Source organism: Hydra vulgaris, chromosome 13 (assembly GCF_038396675.1).
Source record: "Hydra vulgaris chromosome 13, alternate assembly HydraT2T_AEP".
In the NCBI taxonomy this organism is placed as follows: Eukaryota; Metazoa; Cnidaria; class Hydrozoa; order Anthoathecata; family Hydridae; genus Hydra; species Hydra vulgaris.
Window position 1 is genome coordinate 52,008,059 of NC_088932.1, and position 23,938 is coordinate 52,031,996.

Sequence of the window (23,938 nt, forward strand, 5' to 3'; positions counted from 1 at the left end):
AATCCTGAAATATAAAAAATAAAAAATGAATGATAGTGTTAAATGATTTCCACTAAAAGATGATAAATAAGAAATAAATTCATATGATAGTTAAAAAAAACATGTTTGACTTTTAATGCATGAGAAATAATACCAGAGGATCTGCTCTGCTAGTCACTGGTTTTATCATGGGACAAGCAAACCTAATGGCCAACACAGATAAAAATGATGCTGTAAAAAAACATATTCAGACATTAATTTGTAGAACCATTCACTACGGAAGGAAAGGAACTCCATATCAAAAATATCTTCTGATTTAAGTATAAAACAAATAAACTTTACTTCAAACTGAAATATCAAAAACAGTTAACTGTGAGATTTTTACTATGATATTTATATGTATAATTTTAAACTTGGGTTTTGTCATCTTGCTACTGACACATTCTCAACTTGCCATCCATTTAAACTAGCAATAAAACCAATAAACCTTAGTGGTACTTTAAAATGGACCAAAAAAGCTATGTAAATTCTCCATTGATTAAAGACAGGAAAGTTTTACAGCCTTCTCAATGATAAATAACCTAAAGAAATGACCATTTGTTTTGATATGATGGAGAACCTTTTTTTGCCAAAGATGCCTAAAGGAGAAGATTACTGTTTACTGCAACTCTACCTTTATGTGCCAGGCATTGTTATACACAAAGGTAATAGAGCACAATGATTCAATAATATTAACGTTTTCACCTGGCTGGAATTTAAAAATAGCAAAGATTCTAATATGATTTGTTCTACATTGCGTAAATTCTTTGTCTATTTTCAGATGCCTGCTATAGACAAAACATAAACATAGCATAACAACATAACAAACATAAACAACGTGAACATTGTATTGATACTTGAAAATCTGCTCATCACTCTTACCTTCCCTAAACAAGGGCAATTCCTACCTTCCAGCAGATTGAGTGTTTGGTTGTGTTCAGCTGGATTTTCAAAAGCGTAACCAGATCTTAGAATTTGCTGTTTACAGAGACATTAGAAGAATGGAAAAATTTTTGTTTATGGTCATGATCAGTCAGCCTTAGACTTCAAAACAGAGGAAAAAAAATTTGTGAAAACAAAAACATTTAAAATAATTGAAGCCAAAAATTAATCATCAATTTTGACCATCTGAAAGTAGCACAATGTAGCTTTTATTTGAAACCAACCTTACATAGCATACATCAGAAGACAAGAAATAAGATTTAAAACCAAATGTCCTAGCAACAAAAAACTGCGTGAAAAATTTTATAACATTTTTTTTTTCCTGATAGATGCTCTGGGTGCAGATGACAAAATATGCAAACCTTATGCAACACTTCTGAAAGATTCTAGAGTAGATAATGCACTTTTTAGTGAAGATGATAGTTAACTTTTTGTTTGAAGAAATATTTTTGTCTTTTAACATTCAATAAAATGGAAAATAGGTGTATATGTTATAATTAAAATTTTTACTTCAAACTTTAAAATTGAATATAAAATAAAAAAATGTTGTCTCTTATTTTCTCCAAATAAACTCTCCAAAATTTAAAAATGTAATAGTTTACATTACTTTACTAGAACAATATTTACATTCACATTATTATTAATATATAATTACCAAAACATCAAACATACAGAGTTATACAATATGTTAAACAAAATTAATTATAACAAGATGTATAGGTATTTTAAAGTTTATAAACATTCTATAATATCTGGTATGCAGATATTTATTTTTATAAAATGTATATACTACTGTTTGCTAATAAACTGTAATTTATTTAAATATAATGTACTATGAAAGATTAAAAATTATAAAAAAATGTATTTTTTTTATGTACCTATACTTTATTATGCAAATATACATTAGGCAACAATAACTTTTTCAAATATACGAGTCATTTTGAAAGTAAATGCAAAATTTAAAAAAAAAATGTATTTTTTTTTATATACCTATATTTTATTACATAAATATACATTAGGCATCAATACCTTTTTCAAATTTATGAGTCACCATTGTGTGGCAAAAAAAAAGAATTACCTCAATACCACAAAAATTTTGAAAATACACTCTTTACATATATATACCTATATATATATATATATATATATATATATATATATATATATATATATATATATATATACAGATCAATCAATCTATTCATATCAATCTATTTTGACATTTTAATTATAGAAGTTTTCCTGCATGAAATGTAAAAAAAAAAAAAGTCTAAAAAAATGGAACAAAGAAAAATTAGCTTATACAAAATTTTAAACTTTGGAATGCCAAAGAGTATAAAAGAAACATGCAAACAATTTCAACATGATTGGTCATCTAATCAAACTAATTGCACGAACTCAAGACCGCCGTACAATACAGCCTTGAGGATTTCAAAATCATTCAGCTTAATTTATTTTGAATTTATTTTAGTTTTAGATTAACTATTTTTACATGATAATTAAAAATGTGAAACAAAAAACTTTTCTTCTAATTAAGTAAATCAGTATTAAAAAAAAAATCATCAGTAACATACCATAATATCAATGGGCGAGATCAAGTCGCGTTTTTTTAAAGAGAGAGGCAAAAATGACCAGTCACCTTTTCTTAAGCTTAAAATATGAAACCTAAAGTTACAAAATAAAAATTGTATATAAAATAATTGTAAATGAATAAAAATATTAAAAACATTTAAAAATTTTATAAACTGAAAATAAAAAATTCAATTTCACTTTTCATAAATAAAAAATATAATAAAATGAAAATATGTTTATAAATATAATATATAAAGTATACAGTAAAAAATGTTAAGAAGGTAACAACCTTAGTCACTCAAGCGTGTAACTATTGCAAAGATAACAACCATACTCGCTCAAGCGTGAACAATAAGAAGATATAAATAATCATGAGCAAGATCTCGTCTCGTTTCTCGTGAGAAATGGGACTTCTCGTGAGAAACGAGAAATAGAAAATTCTCGCGAGAAGTAGAACGAGACTTAAAAATTATATTATTTTCCAAATTAAAAAATATTATAATTTACAAAATGCTTAATAATTTGTTTTTTTAATTAATTAATATTTTGATTCTGTGATTTTAATAAATCTAATTAAAAATTTAATTTGTTTTGACAAAAACAAATTAAGTTTTTAATTAGATTTTTTAATTACATTTAAAAAAAAAATCTAATTAAAAAATTTTAATTAGATTTTAAATACAAAAACTTTTTGTATAAAATGGTGCACTTTCGACTTAATTTCATTAGTTTACCAGTGGAATTCAACTTGACACATATTGTCCATATTGAAAAGAAATATTCTTGCCTCATTTCAACAATCAAAAATGTCACCAAGAAAAAACTAAATCTGGAGATATTTTCAAAAAACAAGTGACGGTGCTGAATGCAAGGCATGCAAAAAGTCTTTGAAAACAAAAGATGGAAACACAAGCGGACTTCATCGTCACCTTGAAAATAAACACAGCCAAGATTACGTTGAGTACTCTGAAAAAACTGACGACTCTCTTCTTCCTCCACCTAAGAAGAAACAACAAACCATGGTCGAAATGCTTGAAACAAAGTCCAAATATGACAAACAAATTCCATTCAAAAACAGTTTGACTCTGCAATGCTGGATTACTTTTGCACTGATCTAGCATCCTTTTCAACAGTCGAAGGAAGAGGTTTCAAAAAATTGTTTGACATTGCAAACCCTAAACTGAGCCTTCATCACAGAACAACATATTCAAGAAAGCTTTCAATTCGGTCAAGAGAAGTTCAAGCCGGAATGAAGAACATAATAACGGAGATTACGCCAAATCTAAAAAGTGCTGCATTTACTTCTGACCTTTGGACTTCTAGAGCTCAGGACAGCTACATCTCTTGGACTTTTCATGCTATTGACGAAAATTGGAGACTACATCACTGGACACCCCATGTCCAACAGTTCCCAGGCAGATCCAGGAATCTTAATTAAAGGAAAGCTGGATTCTTTCTTAGAAGAACTAAATTTGCCTGCTGATTTGCCAATGTACTGCGTGAACGACCAGGCAAGAAACATGAAACTTGCAGTCAAATTGTCAAAGCGCCTTGACCAATACTTGTGCAACAATCATATTTTGCAATGTGCAGTTCGAGACTCATTTAGAATGACTGCTGGAATGGATGATGCGTTGCAAACATGCAAAGATTTGGCTTCTTTAACTCACCAGTCAACAGTTGCAGCTGAGTTGCTTGAATCAGAATCAGACGCTCAAGGAATCAATTTTAGACAGTTACGCCAATCTGTTGACACAAGATGGAATAGTGAACTGGATTGCATGGCTTCTGTCCTACATCTAAAGAGTGCAATTATCAGCTTATGTGCAAATGAAGATATTTTTTCTTCAAAGACCATCAGTGCATCACAGTGTAAATCAATCGAGGGAGCAGTAGAAATTTTGGCACCACTTAAAGAAGCTACAGAAACGTGGTCGGCTGAGTCTATTCCAACAATTAACACTGTCGCTGATTCTCTTTATTTAATCCATGACAAAATTGATCAATTTATTGAGACGGATGGAAAAAATGGCTATGGTGTCTTGTATGCAAAAAACTTTAAAAGCTGCATTGAGAAAGAATTTCCTCTTTGTCACACTGGAAACTTATTGAGTGCTGCAGCAAACTACTTAAATCCTGCTTTAAAGGGACTTCACTTGAAGCTCTTCAAAAAATTTCAAACAACAAAAGAATGGTTAGCTTCACAGGTTAAGGATAATGTTGAGTGCCAACCTGTTGCCAGAGTCCTTTCAGCAGATTTGTCCCCTAATTCAAAACTGAAGCGCAAGTTAAACATCAGACTTGAAACACAAGAGCCACCATCTGAACTGAATCCTATTTTGAGCAAAATGTGCCAGTATGAATATCTGCCTGATGCCAAAAAAGACTTTCCAATTCTTGATTGGTGGAAATTGCATTTAAATACATCGCCAGAACTCTCTTCATTAGCTAGACAAATTTTAGCTATTCCAGCAAGTTTAACTAAATCAGAGAGAGTTTTTAGCTCAGGTGGAAATGTCGTCCGATCATCCAGACACAACTTACACCCAGAAAAAGTAGAACAAATCATCTTAATCAGAGAAAACATTGTCATGTTGAAAAAGTTTGGCAAAAAAATTCTGAATTAATATTTGAAAAAGTTGTTTACATTTGATAAATGTCATTTGTGTCTATTTGTCAAAACCATGTTTACATTTTTTTTTTTTACTTGGATTTTAATAAATTTGTTTTCAAAAATTGTTAAATTTTTCGTCTCGTTCTTGGTCTCACGAGAAGTACTAACTTCTCGTCTTGGTCTCGTCTCGGTTTGAAAAAACCTAGTCTCGCTCACGGTTAGATATAAACAAACAATTCACTCAACAAAACGCCAAGAAACGACGGTTACCAAACAACTTGTTTACAAACTGAGACGTGTCTAGCATCCTAGAAATATATAAAACAGTAGAATTAGAGTAGAGTGACAGTCAGAGAGTCAGTTAGTTAAGTGGAAGAGAGAGAGAGAGAGGAAGTTGTATAGTGGTGCTCGAGTAACGACCATATTGTATTAATTTATTATATGTATATGTTGTAATAATGTTATATTCAGGAAACAATATCGAGTTCAGACTTATGGTTTATGATCTATATATATATATTTAAATAAAAGTTACAGGGTAACATTTGGAGGCACTGCCCGGATTCAAGTGGGTTTCATCTCTGCTTGGACCGATCGATTCAGCACTGTAAGTAAAGATTGACATTCGTTTAGTTCAACTTTAAATACATTAGACGAAACCTACAATTAGTCTATGAACTAGATACAATATTAAAATTAAACATTGATATTTACGTATGAGTTGTCTATGATCAGGAAAAATCTGCCCATTCACTGAACCTAATCCTTGTTCCGATACCGCCAATAACACTCATAACTCTCTCAGCAATTCCTCCTCTGACTCAAATCCATGTTAGAATTATCCGAAACCAACCCATTTAAACAAGACGATAGCCACCTCAACAAATAGTCCTGAAAAAACAATATGTCTCTAGAACAAATCATAGAATGCTTGGTAACAAGACCCATTCAAGAATTACAGCCTAAACCATTTAAAGGAATGGAAACCGAAGATATCACAGAGTGGCTAGCTAGTTTCCGTTGCGTTGCACTTCACAACCAATGGACAGACGTAAGAAAACTAACTTCGTTTCCTTTATATTTAAAAGGGAGTGGCTTAGTATGTTATGAAACCCTTACCGCTTTTATTAAAAACAATTTCCACCAACTCCAAGAACAGTTCCAGCAATATTATGACAACGCAAACATTGCGTGGAATCGAAAAATGGAACTCTTCAGCTTGACGCAGGATACCGACCTCACCTCCTATATTAATACCTTAGATAAGCTGAGCCAACAACTTGGTATAGACGGAGAAACAAAACTAAACTTATTTATCAAAGATCTGAAGCCAAATCTACGCGATGCGTTAAAACTTAAACAACCAGTCAACTATCAAACCGCAGTAGCATTTGCTAAATTGCAAGACACAGTTACATCAGACTCAATCATCTCCCGGCTAGAGGCTAAGTTAGATGCACTCTTAAATCCTCATAAACAATCTATTGTGGCTATTACCTACCGCGAGTCTCCTGACTTAAACCATCGAATTGTGGAATTGCAAAAAGAAGTAAAATCGTTAAGGCGATAAAACAATATATATATATATAATATAGATATATATATATAATATAGATATAACAATAACCTTCTTACCCCACATGAAAAATTTCATCCAACCGGACGTAATCTACGTACCAGTGACGGTCAGGTTATATGTAATCGATGCCTAAGAGTAGGACACACTCAAAGATCATGCTCCGAGAACATGTCCCATTACCCAAAGCAAACTCATTACCAACAGATATCGCCGCAACCCAATCGCTGGAACCCTAATATCCCACCCTCGACGTCATCTAATAATATTCCTTCTCCAAATCGACAATTCCAAACTAATGTGTCAAGGAATAACTTGTATTCAGGTAACCAAACACCCCAACGACATCCCAACGTACTTGAATCGGATCCTGAAGATGACCCTGAGGTCTGAGATCTGGGGTAAAGTATACGAAATCACCGTGCTTATTCTCATGGACACAGGCGCCAGATGCAGTGTAATGGACGAAACTATATTTGGAAATATCAAAACTCAAGTAGACAAACCACTACCCTACTATGGTATTTTAAAATGGAACACCGTTCTATATTCTTGGAAGAACTTTATGCTCCATCGATATTGGAGGCAAAATATTTACACATAAAATGTTAATCGCTAAAAACGTAACCCACCCAGTGATTTTGGGATATGACTTCATGAGTTGATTTAATGTTGAATTAGACTGTGGGAACCACCTGGTTAAATTTGGGAAAACATTAAATGTACCCATGATTTTACAACCGATTGATGATAAATTTGCCATAAGAAAAATTATTAGTAATACGACAATAGGCCATAAAACGCAAGATAAGAAAACCGATGACAAGAGGACGGCTGTTCCAGAAACATCAATGAGAGGTGGCTTGCGTAACCACCACTTCGAAAATAAAAAGCCTAGTAGTAAGAGATTTTAACAGGAAGCCCAAGTTCGGGAGTCTGACACCCGTTGTCCACCAGGTGGAGTTATACCATCTTATCCGCTACCAAGTGACTGTTCCCAACATCCTTGAGACCAAGTAAGCTGTCCAGAAAAGGTACAGCAATTTAATCTTAGTGGCACAGATATAACGTTTCCTCAAGAGACATCAAAGAAGACAACCATAGAGTTTGCCACTTTGGCATATGTAACAAAGGAAATGAAGGGTGCACCTTACTGTGAAACCATTCTTACCATAGCGCAAGCCTCAGAAACAAAAGAAGACTGTCTCTTCATACCAGAGACAAATATTTTTGAAGAACAAAATGTCCATGTCTTTTCTACCATAAATCATGGTGAATCTAGCCAAGTTAAGCTTCATATTGTTAACCCATCACCAAATTATTTGACCATTAGGAAAGATCAAGTGATTAAGGTAATTATCCTGCTACCCTCCAAAGTTCATGATGAATGCAGTGTTCGATCACCCACAACAATGATGAGTTTATTAGAAACAAAAACTAATGAAGCTACGTTAAACCCTGAAGAACGTCTTCAACTATTGACCTTACTAACCAAAAATAAAGACGTTTTTGACCAAAGTTTACACGAAATTGGACAGACCGTTGTGGTAAAACACACTGGCGATGCTCAACCGATTCAACAAAGAGCTTACCGTCTTGCCGAGTCACAAAGGAAATCACAAGACAAACACATTGAGGACATGATAACAAAAAATATCATAGAACCAAGTGTTAGCCCTTGGTCCAGCCCAGTAGTCATGGTGCCTGAGAAGGTTCCTACCGCGTATATATAGATTACCAAAAATTAAATAACGTCACCAAGAAAGATACTTACCCACTACCTCGGAGCGACGAAAGTCTTGACATGTTATATGGTGCAAAGTATTTTTCTTCGTTAGATCTGTTAAGTGGTTATTATCAGATGCAGCTTGAAAATGACTCTAAAGAGAAAACTGCTTTTATCTCCCACAAAAGATTATATCAGTTCAAAGTCTTCCCATTTGGCCTATCAAACGCCCCTTCAACATTTCAGTGAATGATGAATTATTTACTTCGGGACCATCTGTATAAAAACTGCATGCTTTAATTGGATGACATTTTAGTATACTCAAAAACATTCGAAGACCACCTTAAACACATACAAATGATAATTAACAATTTAAGACATGCCGGGTTGAAAGTTAACAAACCTAAGTGTACCTTCTGTAGCTGTGAAGTTAAATTTTTAGGACATTTTATTAACAAAGAGGGTATTAAACCAGATCCAGAAAATATAAAAGCAGTAAAGGAATACCCTGTGCCCAAAAATATAAAAGATGTTAGGGCATTCATTGGTCTATGTAGTTATTACAAAAGGTTCATAAAAGGATTTTCAAACATTGCGCTACCATTAAATAAATTACTAACGAAAGATTCTTAATACAAATGGGACATCGACCAGCAAAATAGTTTTGAACAACTAAAATATACTCTTATCTCGCCGCCAATTTTAGCTTACCCAGACTTTAAGAAACCTTTTACTATATACTCCGATGCAGGTGGCGAAGCGTTATTCTTTATGGCGGATGAAAATTCACAAGTACAGAAAGCAAATATTCCACAACAGAACGCGAAGTGTTAGCAGTTGTAGTAGCAGTACAAAAATGTAGACCATATATCTATGGGAAAAGTTTTAAAATCATAATGGATAACCATTCATTGAAATGGATAATGTCTATTAAAGATCCAACCAGTCGACTTGCAAGATGGAGCCTAATGCTACAGAGTTATAACTTCGAAATAGAATATCGATCGGGGAAAATGCATAGTAATGCGGACGGACTTTCCAGGCAAAATTACGACGTAGTCGCAACACTGACAGTACCAGGTAGACCCATTGACCAAGTTGCCAAAGAAAAACGTAATGACCCCTATTATGCCAACCTGTTATCATACCTAGTCAAGAAAGAACTACCAGATGACTTAAAAGAGACAAAAAAAGTCTTAGCATTAAAAAGTAGCTATCACCTAGACGAGAATGGTTTACTATTCCATCATGAAGCAAAGGCCTCTAAGAATCTCTTCCAGTTAGTTTTCCCACAGTCGTTAAAGTCCAAAATAATAACCTGGGCCCACGACGAACCATGCGGAGGTCACTTTGGAGTAACAAAAACCTATGAAAAGATCAGAACCAACTGTTTTTGGGTAGGTATGTACAACGACATACAAACTTGGGTGAAATCATGTACCACCTGTGCGCAAGGAAAACGGAATCCGGCACCTAGCTAAGCACCCTTGCTACCAATCCCAATTGAAGGACCATGGGATATCATTTCAGCCAATTGTCTGGGACCATTCCCGCCATCATTAAGAGGAAACCGCTATATAGTCGTTTTCGGCTGCTTGTTTGCCAAGTATGTGGAAGCTTTTGCAGTACTTACTATTGCTGCCGCAACAATCGCAGAGTTATTTGTAGATAACATTGTGTTTAGACACGATTCCTAACTGATAGAGGTAGCAACTTTACTAGTAAGTAAGTAAAAGAAGTATGTGACATATTCAATGTAAAAAAATCTTTCACAATGGCTTATCACCCTCAAACAGATGGTTTTGTAGAACGAGTTAATGAAGTATTAACTCAGAATCTTTCTATGTATGTTGCCTCTAACCAACGTGATTGGGATATCCATCTTCCCGCAGCAGTATACGCGTACAATACTAGTATTTCTGCTAATACTGAGGACATACCTTTTAGGTTGACTTATGGCAGAGACACTCTATTACCCCATGACACTACTTTACTACTGAAAAAGGACCCAACGGACAACACCGATCGACTTATTCAAAGACTCATGATAGGTTTAAGATTTTCACGTAACCTTGCATAGGAACATATTCAAAAAGCGCAGGCAAAAATGAAGCTCCACTACGACCAAACAGCTAATGTATATCCATTTAAGGTAGGACATAAGGTTTTTTTTTTTTTTTTTTGTTTTTTTTTTTTTTTTTGTTATTCACCTCCTCAAGGCCGAGAAGGCCACTACAGACGAGGAGGTTACTTAATAGTGGTTATAACCCTCTCTCAACTCTATAACTCCGAAACACGAACCTTGACGAACAAGGCCGCTGCGCGGAGAAACAAGTTGAGCGCGGTACTACCAGGGACGTGGTGGGGATCGAACTCGGAACCTCTCGCTTATGAAGCGAGCGCTTTACCACTACACCACTACCGCAGGTATGGGTATATACACCGATCACAAAGAAGGGTTTGGTGAAGAAACTCACAAGTTTCTGGCACGGCCTGCTTGGTTTAGTCAAAAAAACATCTCCTGTAACTTTTAAAGTCGAAAACATGAACAATAAAGTACTAGCTACACCAATTCATGTGTCTTGTTTCAAACAATGGTTTGGCTTTGAAGAAAAACCAACAACAGAGATAACTCTAAATGCCGAAGTTCTCATGGAGGCCACAAAAACAAGTGACGAATTCAACTTGGAGGAAACTAACCAAGAAACACATGAAAAAAACACAAGCGCTCCGGAAAATGAACCACCTCTAGAACAAACTCACGGAATTGGTTTTGATATATATAGAATGAAAGAAATTCTCGACAAAAGAACAAGAAGAGGAAAAATCCAATACATAATAAAAATCCAATACAATATAAAAATTTAATGGGAAGGTTATCTCTGATCAAAATACTTGGGAGCCAGAGAAAGTATTTTTGATTCCCAAATGATTCAGAAATACCTTGATAGGAAAAAAATTGGGAAAAGTTTCCCTATATCAGCTAACCTCTAAACCAGCTAAATAACTACAACATGTCGAAACATACAGAGGGAGAAATACCAAAACAATCGTAAATTTATGCCTAGTGTAACCCTCAAAATAAAAGAATTATGGAAAGTACCTATTATATTATGGTGTCTGATCCTTCTACCAACATTCATTATGGGCATATATATTAGCGAAGTTTATGATTGTACCAAAGTACATCCAATTGGAGTCTATCAGTTACCCACAATTGACATGTGTTCGCACAACATGCATTCACTTAATGACTCTGTTAAAACATTTATAGCCGATGTGTATGTCTATCGCCCACAAACCACGAATATCCAACTTTACCATTGCTGCGCTGAAAGAGTCACACTCACATGCCGCACCAACTTTTTCAATCAACACGCAGAAGAACTAGCATCCAAGAAAATAAAAGTAACACCCGGAGAGTGTCTGTCAGCAACGAACACCAAAATATCAGTATATGGTGCATAACAAGAAATTAGTCCTACAATATGGAGAACCATGGTGTCTGACCAATATCATTGCGCTTGGATGCGTACAAACACTGCTGAATTTAAACATTTTTACATGAAAATTTACACAGGACAAATCACGGATGAGCTGTAGTTATTAAACAATACGTGACAAAAAGTTCTTGTTACTACTTATTGGGTAAATGTATTTCAGGAGAATGGCCGGAATCTATAATAGTTTGGGGACAAACTAAACATAATGAAAAAGTGATGAAAAAGTTAGGTAATTACACAATTGAACGTATTGGCAATTTTGTTTTAATTGGAAACCTCAAAGTGGGAGGAGCAGTACAGCTATCCGAGCAACAAGGCCAAGTACTTACTCTTGATAATGGAATGCTATTAAAAAATCCAACATTCCCTAAGGATATTTTTGAACGATACAAAGCTGCCGCTGAAAATTACTTACAACGACTGGATCAAGATCCAGCAGTCGCCCTTCTGGAAGCTCATATTGCAGTGGCAGTTATGAATCAAAGAATGAACTTAATAAATACGTGGGAACAGTTATGTTTTTTACTAACGGAGATTGCTCGAATCCAGTGGTGGATGATTGGGCAGTTCCCGACATCATCAGCCAAATGGGTTCACCAGTCCCCAAGTATGACTGTCGAACAAGCTGGAGATGATTTGTTTATATTCAAGTGCAAAAATTATAGTAGCTATGCTATCCGTTATAATCGAAAAATAGGCAACACATGTTTTGAACATTTTCCAATCACATTACCTCGATTAAACATAACTTACTTTCTAGAAGTTGATGATAGAAAATTAACTACAAACTAGTCCCCGAATACCATGTGAATTGAGACCTAAACATACATATCTACAGGACCCAAAGCTAAACACAATATACGAAGTAACGGCCACAGGACAAGTTAAAATTGTAGAAACTCAATATGACCATGTTCTGCCATCTCCCAAGAATCCTATCCGCTGCATACGAGGGTACAGCAAAGAATTTTTGGTTGAGAGACCACAACGGCTTTCCCCTTATACAGTTCTACAGTTGATATCTGGTACTCATGATACTATTCAAATGCTCAAAACTATTAGTGATACTAATGGAGTTGATGTTCTAACAGGTATCAGTATCGCCCTTGGAAACGCCCTTCAAGCCATGGCAAGCGGAGGAAGTCAGATAATAAAGGCTATCAGCGGTGTCATTAAAGACTCACTACGCAGAGTTTCCGACTTAGACGAAAAAAGCGTTACGCAGCTAAAAATTAGTTAAAAAAATAAAGTGTTTTAAGTTTTATCTTAAGGAATTAAATATATAAATTCCTTTTAAATATAAAAATTATTTTTAGTCATAATAGTTTTAAAAATGCACGATTTATTTTGATGTAAATATTTTATTAATAAGATATTTTGTTTATTGTTAATTCAATAACGTAAAGTTTTAAAGATGTTCGTTTAATTTATGAAAATAAATTATGATCACGAATATGTTATCGGTAACTGATAAATAACAAAAAAAAACTCTTTATTGTTTGAAAACATTATTAAAATGAGTTCACAAATTAAATAAGAAAAAATTTATTAACAGTTAATAAATAACCAAAAACCAACTGTAAAATCATAAGAAAATAAACAAATAATTATTTTACGTTTCATGAAAAAAATATTTTTTTTCAAATTAAAATATAGTTCATATTTGAAAAAAATAATAAAAATGATTTTTTAAATAAAAACTTAGATTTTATTTGTAACTTTAGCTATAGTGAGAAAAAAACAAATTGTTTGTATGATTTTTAACGCGTTAATAAAATTACTTTAACTACAATGCGGTACTTGAAAAGACGCTAGTGATGCAATATAACTTTTAACGATGCAAAATATATTTGCTGAGTTGAGTTACTTAGAAATGCGTTACGCGTTTTTGCTACGCAGCGAAATCTCGTAACAAGGCCTGCAAATGTCCGATTTGTAGGATTGACACGACAAAATAGAAATATTGTTCTACGGTAATGGCAGGATCTTTGACCAAGAGTCCTAGATGGGAATTGAGATGCCCCAACCACCACGAGTTTCCTACAGTGAAGATGTTTCCTGTAGTTTATTACAATGAATTTTTAAGTTAATGATGTGCAATAATGTTGCTGTTTTGCAATGACACAGTTTTGCGATGATGCTGTTAGCAATGATTTCTCGGATGATGTTTTACTACAACGATTTTTTTTTGTTGCTGCTTCGCAACAATGCTGTTTCACAATGATGCTGTTTAGCAATGATTTTTATGATGATGTTTTTATGTTGCTGTTTCACAATGATGCTGTTTTTATGTTGCTGTTTTGCAATGATGCTGTTTAGCAATGATTTTTATGATGGTGTTTTTATGTTGCTGTTTTGCAATGATGTTGTTTAGCAATGATTTTTATGATGCTGTTATTTACGATTAGACTATTTATTTGAAGATTTCGCTGTTTGTGATGATTTTACGGATTTTGCTGTTTTCACTGCTTGTTTGAAACTTTTCTGGTTTTAACAACTTTTCTGTTATGTTCAAGCATTTTCCACAAAGACTTTTATGCAATGATCTTGAATCTGAGAATCGAGGACAGACTTTTCCCTTTTCCCGTAAGCAATGTTACGAAGGTAACAACCTTAGTCACTCAAGCGTGTAACTATTGCAAAGATAACAACCATACTCACTCAAGCATTCACAATAAGAAGATATAAACAAACAATTCACTCAACAAAACGCCAAGAAACAATGGTTACCAAACAACTTGTTTACGAACTGAGACACGTCTAGCGTCCAAGAAATATATAAAACAGTAGAATTGGAGTAGAGTGACAGTCAGAGAGTCAGTTAGTTAAGTGGAAGAGAGAGAGAGGAAGTTGTATAGTGGCGCTTGAGGAACGACCATATTGTATTAATTTATTATATGAATATGTTGAAATGATATTATATTCAGGAAATAATATCGAGTTTAGATTTATGGTTTATGATATATATATATATTTAAATAAAAGTTGCCGCGTAACAAAAAAAAACAACAGAAAAAGTGTGTAATATATCATAAATCAACAAGGTCTTATTTTAAAAATACAGAAAATTGTTTGGGTATAATATCCGGAAAAAATCCAGAATATATTTTCGCTCATTTTTCACTTAATTTTGAATTTAGCTGAGTTGTTTCAAGTTTTTCCCTAATTTTTTATAACTTTTGTATGAGTGATGAGTGAAAAAACATAAAAAACAAACTTGTAGGGAAAACGTTTTGGATATCTAGAAAAACTAAAAGTTGAGAAAAATATCCGGAATTCCAGAAATATCCAGAAAAAGATAATCCCTGTATATAACATAAAAAATATAATACATATCAATTCATTAGGAATATAAAGTACATTAAATAATAAATATAAAAATAAAATCAAAGAATATATATATAAATAACTATAACATATAAAGTATAAAACGTTTAAAATATTTAAACAATAATATATAATATACTGCAGCATACCCAGCCCCTATAACATTTTAAAGTTATGTTACATCTTAATCGGTTACAATTGGTAACAAGGTTACATTCTCTAACTTTTAATTAAATATTAGGTAAATAAACTTGATAATGCAGTAAATGTTTGTTTATTGTTACCGTATTGCTAAATACTATCTTATATTTTATTTTTATTGTAAAATAGCTTCATCTCAATTGGTTACTTTGTCACGAAAAAAATATAAAGTTTCAATACGCAACGTTACATCTCCAATGTTTTTTTTTTTTAACTTTATAAAGTGTAACCAATTGAGACTTAACATAACATAACTAAATCTAGATTTGAGGTGTAACTAAAATATGTCTCAAACATAGATTTTTTTTAAATTAAATAAGAAAAAATTTATTAACAGTTAATAAAATAACCAAAAACCAACTGTAAAATCATAAGAAAATAAACAAACATTATTTTACGTTTCATGAAAAAAATATTTTTTTTCAAAATAAAATTTAGTTCATATTTGAAAAAAATAATAAAAATGATTTTTTAAATAGTGAGAAAAAAACAAATTGTTTGTATGATTTTTAACGCGTTAATAAAATTACTTTAACTACAATGCGGTACTTGAAAAGACGCTAGTGACGCAATATAACTTCTAACAATGCAAAATATATTTGCTGAGTTGAGTTACTTAGAAATGCGTTATGCGTTTTTGCTACGCAGCGAAATCTCGTAACAAGGCCTGCAAATGTCCGATTTGTAGGATTGACAATTAAAACGTTTTAATTCTTAAATGTTTTATGTTACGTTACTTCCGATAGGTTATACTTTTAAAGGTAAAAAGTACCTTAGATTGCTTAACCATACCATGAGTTATTTTAACTTTTAAAGGTACTTTTTTTTGTTTTTTGTTACGGTAATTCTAAAGCTTTAAAAGTTGTATTTACCTTTAAAAAGTATTTTAAAAAAAACAACCACAAGTCAATTTTTTGCGGGTCAATTTTTTAAAATACTTTTTAATTACAATATTTTTGAGAAGCGTGTTATCGCATTTTCAAAAATCAAATACATAATTAATCAAGTACTTAAATATTATTGTAAATAAAACAATTTTGTTAAATAACGTAACTCAAGATAATGAGTTACGGTATTTAGCGATGCGTTTGTCCAGGCATTTGAACTAAAAAATTTTTTTAAAACTGCTGAATATTATCGTTTATTTTGATTGTAAAAAAGATTCATCTTAATTAGTTAATTTTTTTTTTTGTAACTAATTTGTCGCGAAAAAAAAGTTTCAATTCGCAAAGTTATGTTTCTTTTACTAAAACGTAACTTAACGTTAAAAAAAATTTATACTTTAGACGTACTTTAACTACGTCTATCTAGATTTTGTTACGTTACATTACGTTTTTTTTCTTAGTCAATAATACAAGCATAACACTTTACGAGTTTTTATAAACCCACAAGCAAAAATGTATATAAAATTTCAACCTTTCTTACGATGTTAATTAAAATATTGTGTACATTAATTAGCTTAAGTCAATTATGTATATAGTTGCACTTACTGTTCAATTTATGTCTACACTCTCTAACTTGACCACTTTTTTCCCTCTCTTTATATAGATCTTGGTGTATAGTAGCGTTCTCTCTATACATGAATTTAAGTACATATGAAAAAAGAAAGAAGTTACATGGATAGATACTATAGATTACAATGTTATGTATCATTAGGTTAAAATGTTACGTGTTGTTACGTAACACTTTTCATGTAGCATTGCATTACAATGTTATGTCTTGGTTACATGAAAATAATGGACATTTTGCAGGTAGTGTAACGAATCCCTTCTACATTACAATACGTAATGTAACTTTAAAATGTTATAGGGGCAGGGAGTTGGGGCTAAAGTAAACCCTTTTTATTTTAATAATTTCATTCAAATTAATAATATTCAGCAGCGCCAAATTGTAAATTAACAAAATTGTGTTTACTAAAAAAAAATGCTGAGTCAAGTAGTCAAAATTGTAATTAAAAACATTGCACTGTTGTCATATTTATATATCATTTCACATATCATGCTCATTATTTCTATTGAAAAGATTTTACTTATTATACTTGCTTATTGATTGGTTATTATTTTTGCTTTTTTTGATTGGTTATTTATTGCTATTTTTTTGAAGCAAATGTGCTCAGAGAAACAAGGAGACAAAAAAGCAGACAATGTGATTGAATTTTGTGGAAACTTAAGATTTCCGATTTAAATGTGATTGGATTGGTGGAGCTAAAAAGACATCAATAGCAAAGATAAAAAATAAACCAAGTGTAAAATATGCCTGGGCCACACTTTGCTAACATTCTTTGCTTCTTTAACCTTTAAAGGTTAAAATAGAACTGTAAAGCTTTTGCTTTAGGTATTTTATGATGCATGGTTGAAAAAACAGGACTACAAAAGCAGAGGATATGTTGCATTTAGAATAAGCAAAAAAAACAATGACTAGATGATGAATTGCTACTTAAAAAGGTGTGTAAAAATAATTGGAACTTATGCAAAAATTGGAAAAAAAAAATGTGTCTGATAAAGCATACCAACAAAAGTTAAGGTGGCATGGAAAGTGTTCTAGATGAATGAAGTTTAGAATTTGCAAACTTTTAGGGGTAAAATGTAAAAAAATGTAAATGTAAAATATTTTGTATTGTTTATTTATTAGACAAATTTTGTAAATTATATAAATATCTATGTGACCAATATTTCATAATCAATAAACAAAAAACAAAATATAACAAATTTTTACCTGTACCACATTAAAGAGTTCACCATACCAAATAAAAATAAACTAACAGAAAGCAAAGCAGCAATCCATATTGAAACTAAAAAACAAAATAATTTTTAAAATGTATGCATTTTTTTTTAATATTTGAGTTTTTGACTGAAATCTTTTATACAAATTTTTTAAACATCATACCAAATACAAAGTTACATTTTTATAATCTAAAACATATAATACTTCTATAATCTACGTACCTTTTATACAAATAACTAATTGCTTTATGCATGATGGTTTGCAAAGTAATTGAAAAAACATGTTTATTTCGCTACTATTGGTAAGTCCATCATTTTTATTAAAACCAAATATTATTTCATATAACAAAATAATTGAGATCAATATCTATAATAAAACCATAATAACCAATAAATCAACTATAGAATAATTTTCAACATACAAGTCTAAGTAGTAATTCATAAAGCATCGAGGCAAATATATATATACATATATATATATATATATATATATATATATATATATATATATATATATATATATATATATATATATATATATATATATATATATATATATATATATATATATATATATATATATGTATAAAATATTATAATGAATTTTCTGGTTCGTTTTGATACAAGATTTCAGAAAATTAGGAAAAAATTTCAAAAATTACTTCCAATAGTTTCTGGGATCTGGGATCTAAATCTAAATTTTTTTTTGTCTACATATAGTAGAGGCGGAGTCACATAAATATTTTAAAAATACCATAAAAGTCTTATTTGCACCATTATTGTTTTGATTTATTATTAATCCAATCTCATTTTAAATTCATCATATTAAAGAACTCATCTAAATTTAACCAACTTTACCTTTAAAGAAGTAAGGTATATACCAATTAAAGAAAAGATAAAAGAAAGTTAAAAAAAACTTTGTCCTTTATTCTTTGTCCTTGGATCCTTGGTAATTGCACTTCATACAATAGAATCTCCTGGATTCAGGCAAAAATTAATGCTTTTATTTCTACTCGTGGGTTTAAAGTTAACTCCATGAATTTTCTTCTTCTTATGCAGTCATAATTTCTATCATTTCTTTTATTTATTCACCAGAACAAATCTCTTAAAAACAGATGTTTTATTATAATGCAAAAGGATATTGTTTGAAGATAAAGTTTATTAATCTTACCTCAGAGGTTAGGCTCTAGAGACTTTTGGAAAGTCAGTGTTATTAACAACAAAAATTCATTTTTACATACTAATTACAAAAAAGTTATCCAATAATTCATCTTGAATCTAATGATCAATCCCTGTCATTCCAATGAAACATTGAAACAACCCATAGTTGGATATACAAACTCCAGCTTCCACAGCTAAAATTATTTCTTATTTGAACTCTTGTTCAAATGTGAAATAATTTCAGCTGTGGAAGCTGATAGTTCTGCTTTTGATCTACAACTCTCTAAAACTGTTTAATATTGTTTTTTTGTATTAAAAAAATATTTTTATATTTACTGAAAACCTTGTATTTTACATTATAGTTTAGGTTTTAGAGATTTTCGGAAAATCTTCAACAGTGTTATTAACAATGACAAGTCTAAAATTCTATTTCACAATAGTTTTTCATCTCTAATTTTTTTATTTATTTCTCAAAATTATTTCTCACTAGAACTCTTGAACAGCTTGTGATCTGGACAACTGTCACAGTCTTACAAAAATGCTTTCCAAAACTCTCTAAAATTCACTAAAACTGTTTAATATTGTTTTCTAGCTTGCAGATAATGGCATCTTTTCTTGCTTTCTGGATAATGGCATCAGTACTTTCGATTTTAAAAAACTCTTCAGATCGCACTGACCCCATTAACTACTATTCATTTAGAAATTCTTATTTTTATTATCAGACTTCTGGGTAATTCTATGTCAATTGACCCAGGCCATGTCCTTCGCTGATTTTTGTACAGTTGTTGTTGGACCATGCTCTTGCATCCAACTTCCAACCATTATCATATTGATGTAATGTTGCTTCTCTGTCTCTTTTCTATAAATACTATAATGGGCACTGCTCTGAAGAGCTTGCATCACTTGTGCCATCAACTAAAATTCTCGTGTTACTCATCCTTCAATTATTTCTCATCCTTTTACTGTGACCGTTTGTAAATGCTCCAAAATTTCTTATTTGTTTCATTTTTTCCCTCGAACACCAGTTCTTTGGAATTTGCTCCCTTTATCTTGCTTTCCTGATTCATATAATTTGCAATCTTTAAAGGCATCTGTTAATTACTGTTATTATCAATAAACTTCATCTTTTCTCTTCCATTAATTTACAACTCTAATAGCATTTGCTTCCAGCCTGGTTGGAAGTGAAAATGTTGAAATAAAAAATAAAAAACATAAAATAAAAACATTTGATCTTTTTACAGGAGTGACAAATCCAATAAAATGATGAGAAATGGAAGAAACTATTATTAAGTACCTGTAATTATCAATTTAAATAACTTTAGGCAATTTTTTATATTAATGTTTTTAATGCTTAAGAAACCCATGTGCCCTTGAAGATATCAAAAAAATATTTTATGCATCATTCTATACTCATTGATCTTTCAGAAAACATAATGATTTTAATCTGCAAGTATATGGATAACATAATACTGTCCAACTTTTTCTGTAGTGGAATATTGTGATTGATATTTCACAACCTTCCAGAGTAGCTGGAGATCTGAAAGTTTCAGCATTAGTGTAGTTCCGATAAATGTTTATGTTTTAATTGCTTCCAAAGCCCAAGACACCAGAGGGGGACCAGAGCATTAGATGCCTCAACAGTCAAAGTATACATACAGTCAGTTGTTGTTACAGTTGCATCAATGATACAAACAATGTTGGTAATTGGAAACCAATACTCATCTGCTCTAGATAGCCAAAAAAAAATTTTAAAAGAACTCTTCAAATCAGTTTTTCTACAATAAATTAATTTATAACATGTACCATTTAGCAGTTTTCCAAAATCATATGAATCCACTCTTGATGTGGTCACACATTTATGGCCACTCTTACTGTAAAACTAACTACTAAGTTGCATTTCAGATTAAATTAAAAATGAGAAACCAATAGTAACTAATTTAATGAAAACCACTTAAACACCTAATGGTAATGGAAGACTAAACAGTTATTGATTTCTTTAATCTTTTTTTGATTGTAAAAGATAAATTTTTGTTTCTTTATCAAGGCTGTTTAATTGTAATTAATTTGTTTATGTTAAAAATGTTAATGATGAATTTAATAGGTAATACATTTCTGGTATACTATTGTAATGTGTAATGTAATGAAATTGTAATTGTAATGTTTTTGTGCAACTACTACATTTGTTAATAGTTTTTATTTAATAAAACAACTTGCGAGTAACATTATAGAACTAACAAATATCAATTAAAATGATGATTTCGAAAGTTGATAAATTTATTTTTTATTGATGTAATGTTATGGCAGGATATTTTTTTTTTACTTTAAGATATTAGCTAATTAAATAACTTACTTTTAACATTTTATCATTAAAAAGTATCAACTTTTTTTAATTCAAAAGGTTTAAATTATACATTGTAAAAGTCTGTTAAAATCATTATTTTAGATGGATGACTGTTTTTAATCCTAATACTTGTAAATCAAAACTCATATAAACATACAAGCTTTCTTAAAACATTTTAAGAAAGATCATATTATCTATATTATATATTGAATGTAAATATAGAATGATCTAAATATAGAATCGAAATTTGGTTTATACTTGTTCCATTCGGTTTTCGATCGAAAACCGAATGGAACAAGTATAAACCAAATAAATTTTTGAAGACAATATTCTCAAAGTTATCTTTGTTAAAAATAAAAACCTTTTTTTTTAAGAAAATAAGTGGGCCATGTTCCCAAGTTATCCAACCATGGACCCTATGGTAATTTGCCCTGGAAATGATTTTAACACACAATTATCAGGATTACACAAATGCTGAAAGTTTCAGAGCTCCAGCTTGTCTAGAAAGTAGTGAAAAATCTATTACAAGATTCTGCCTCAAAAAAGTGGGGCACATGCCCCAGCCCCCCTGGTGACAATTTTAACATGCACATTCATTGATACTACAGAAATGCATTAAGTTTCAGAGCTCCAGCTAGTCTGAAAGGTAGTAAAAAATCATTCGCAAAATTCCTTTACAAAAAAGTGGGGACCATGCCCCGTTATCCATATATGAATGTCCATATACTTGCAGATTAAAATCCTTATGTATTCTGAAAGATCAATAAATATAGAATAATGCGTAAAATTTTTTTTTTAATATAGAACAATGTGTAAAGTTTTTCTTGTTAATTAACTATTTTTTTGCTTCCTGTTATGTAATAAACTTTTATGTATCTTATGTGCTTTCTGTTAGCACCTCTTTACTTTATCAACTTTCTCTTTGAAAGTGATAGTGGTGTGATGGCAGAACGCTCGCCTCATAAGCAAGAAGTTCCAAGTTCGATCCCCATTAAATATATACATATACATATATACATATATATATATATATATATATATATATATATATATATATATATATATATATATATATATATATATATATATATATATATATATATACATATATATATATATACATATATATATATATATATATATATATATATATATACATATATACATATATATATATATTTATATATATATATATATATATATATATATATACATATATATATATATATATATATATATATATATATATATATATATATATATATATATATATATATATATATATATATATATTATCTGCAATTTATTTGCTAAAAGCTCCCACAAAAATGCACAAACCTTAGTGAAAAAAAATCTAGTACATATTATGTCAAAAGATTTAGTTGCAGCAGAAAGAGTAGCAGTATCATTAATAATAACAAAAGAAATTAAATTAAATAGTTCTTCTTAACCAAATGCAATATCTAATCCTGTACCGGATTTAATAGTTAAAATAGAATTTTGTTTTATTTCAAATTTTTTTCTTCAAATTTTCAAGATTCATTTGCAAAAGACCTTGTTTTAAGATCAATGATAATGAAAGATTTTGTAAGTTACAAAACCTGCTTAAAAAACTTGCACAAACACTCAATTTTATCAATTGGGTAGAGTGTGAGCAACCATATCTGCAACAACAATTTATATTGTAAGTAAAAAGAAAGCATTGCTGAATTTTCATGCATTGTGAATATCCACAAATACGAATGCTTGCTTTAGCAATGTTCATTATATTTGTTTAGCTAAAAAAAAAAAAGATCAATTCAGAGTCTTGGTTTAACAACTTCTGAAAACAACCATCACTCTAAATGTCAATGTAATCTTTCATCATATTCAATCTATTAATTTACTAGGCACCACAAAAAACCCATCTTATGACATAGTTAAGGATTTAAATTTTCATAGTTTTGATAGTTAATTTTTTTTCATAATTTTAAATAGTTATTTTTTCCCTTAATTATTGTTATATCCCTCTCTCAACTCTTTAACTCAGTTTCAGTTTGAGGGGAAGAACTTACTTTTAATCTCCTTTTTCATTATCAATAACTGATGACCAGGTAATAAGTTATTTTGTTGTGTCATATAAAAACAAGGATGCAGAGTCCCCTGCAACTCTAATTTTCTATTTTATCCTCGTCTCTGGTGTCCAACCTATTAACTGATCATTTGTTGTTCACAACTAATAACCACCTAATAAG

The 23,938-nt window shown here is 30.9% G+C and overlaps 1 protein-coding gene across 4 annotated transcripts in view; it reads right to left on the reverse strand.

The window, feature by feature from the left end:
- Positions 1–23,938, reverse strand: part of LOC105849595 (stimulated by retinoic acid gene 6 protein-like) — a 159,634-nt gene that overhangs the window by 47,471 nt on the left and 88,225 nt on the right. For all 4 annotated transcript variants that reach the window (XM_065816702.1, XM_065816705.1, XM_065816703.1 and 1 more), the window contains exons 12-14: positions 18,425–18,569; positions 18,195–18,270; positions 2,535–2,625 (exon numbers count right to left, since the gene is read on the reverse strand). In XM_065816702.1, the coding sequence (XP_065672774.1) occupies positions 2,535–2,625; positions 18,195–18,270; positions 18,425–18,569 (312 nt within the window). The remainder of the gene's footprint in view (positions 1–2,534; positions 2,626–18,194; positions 18,271–18,424; positions 18,570–23,938) is intronic.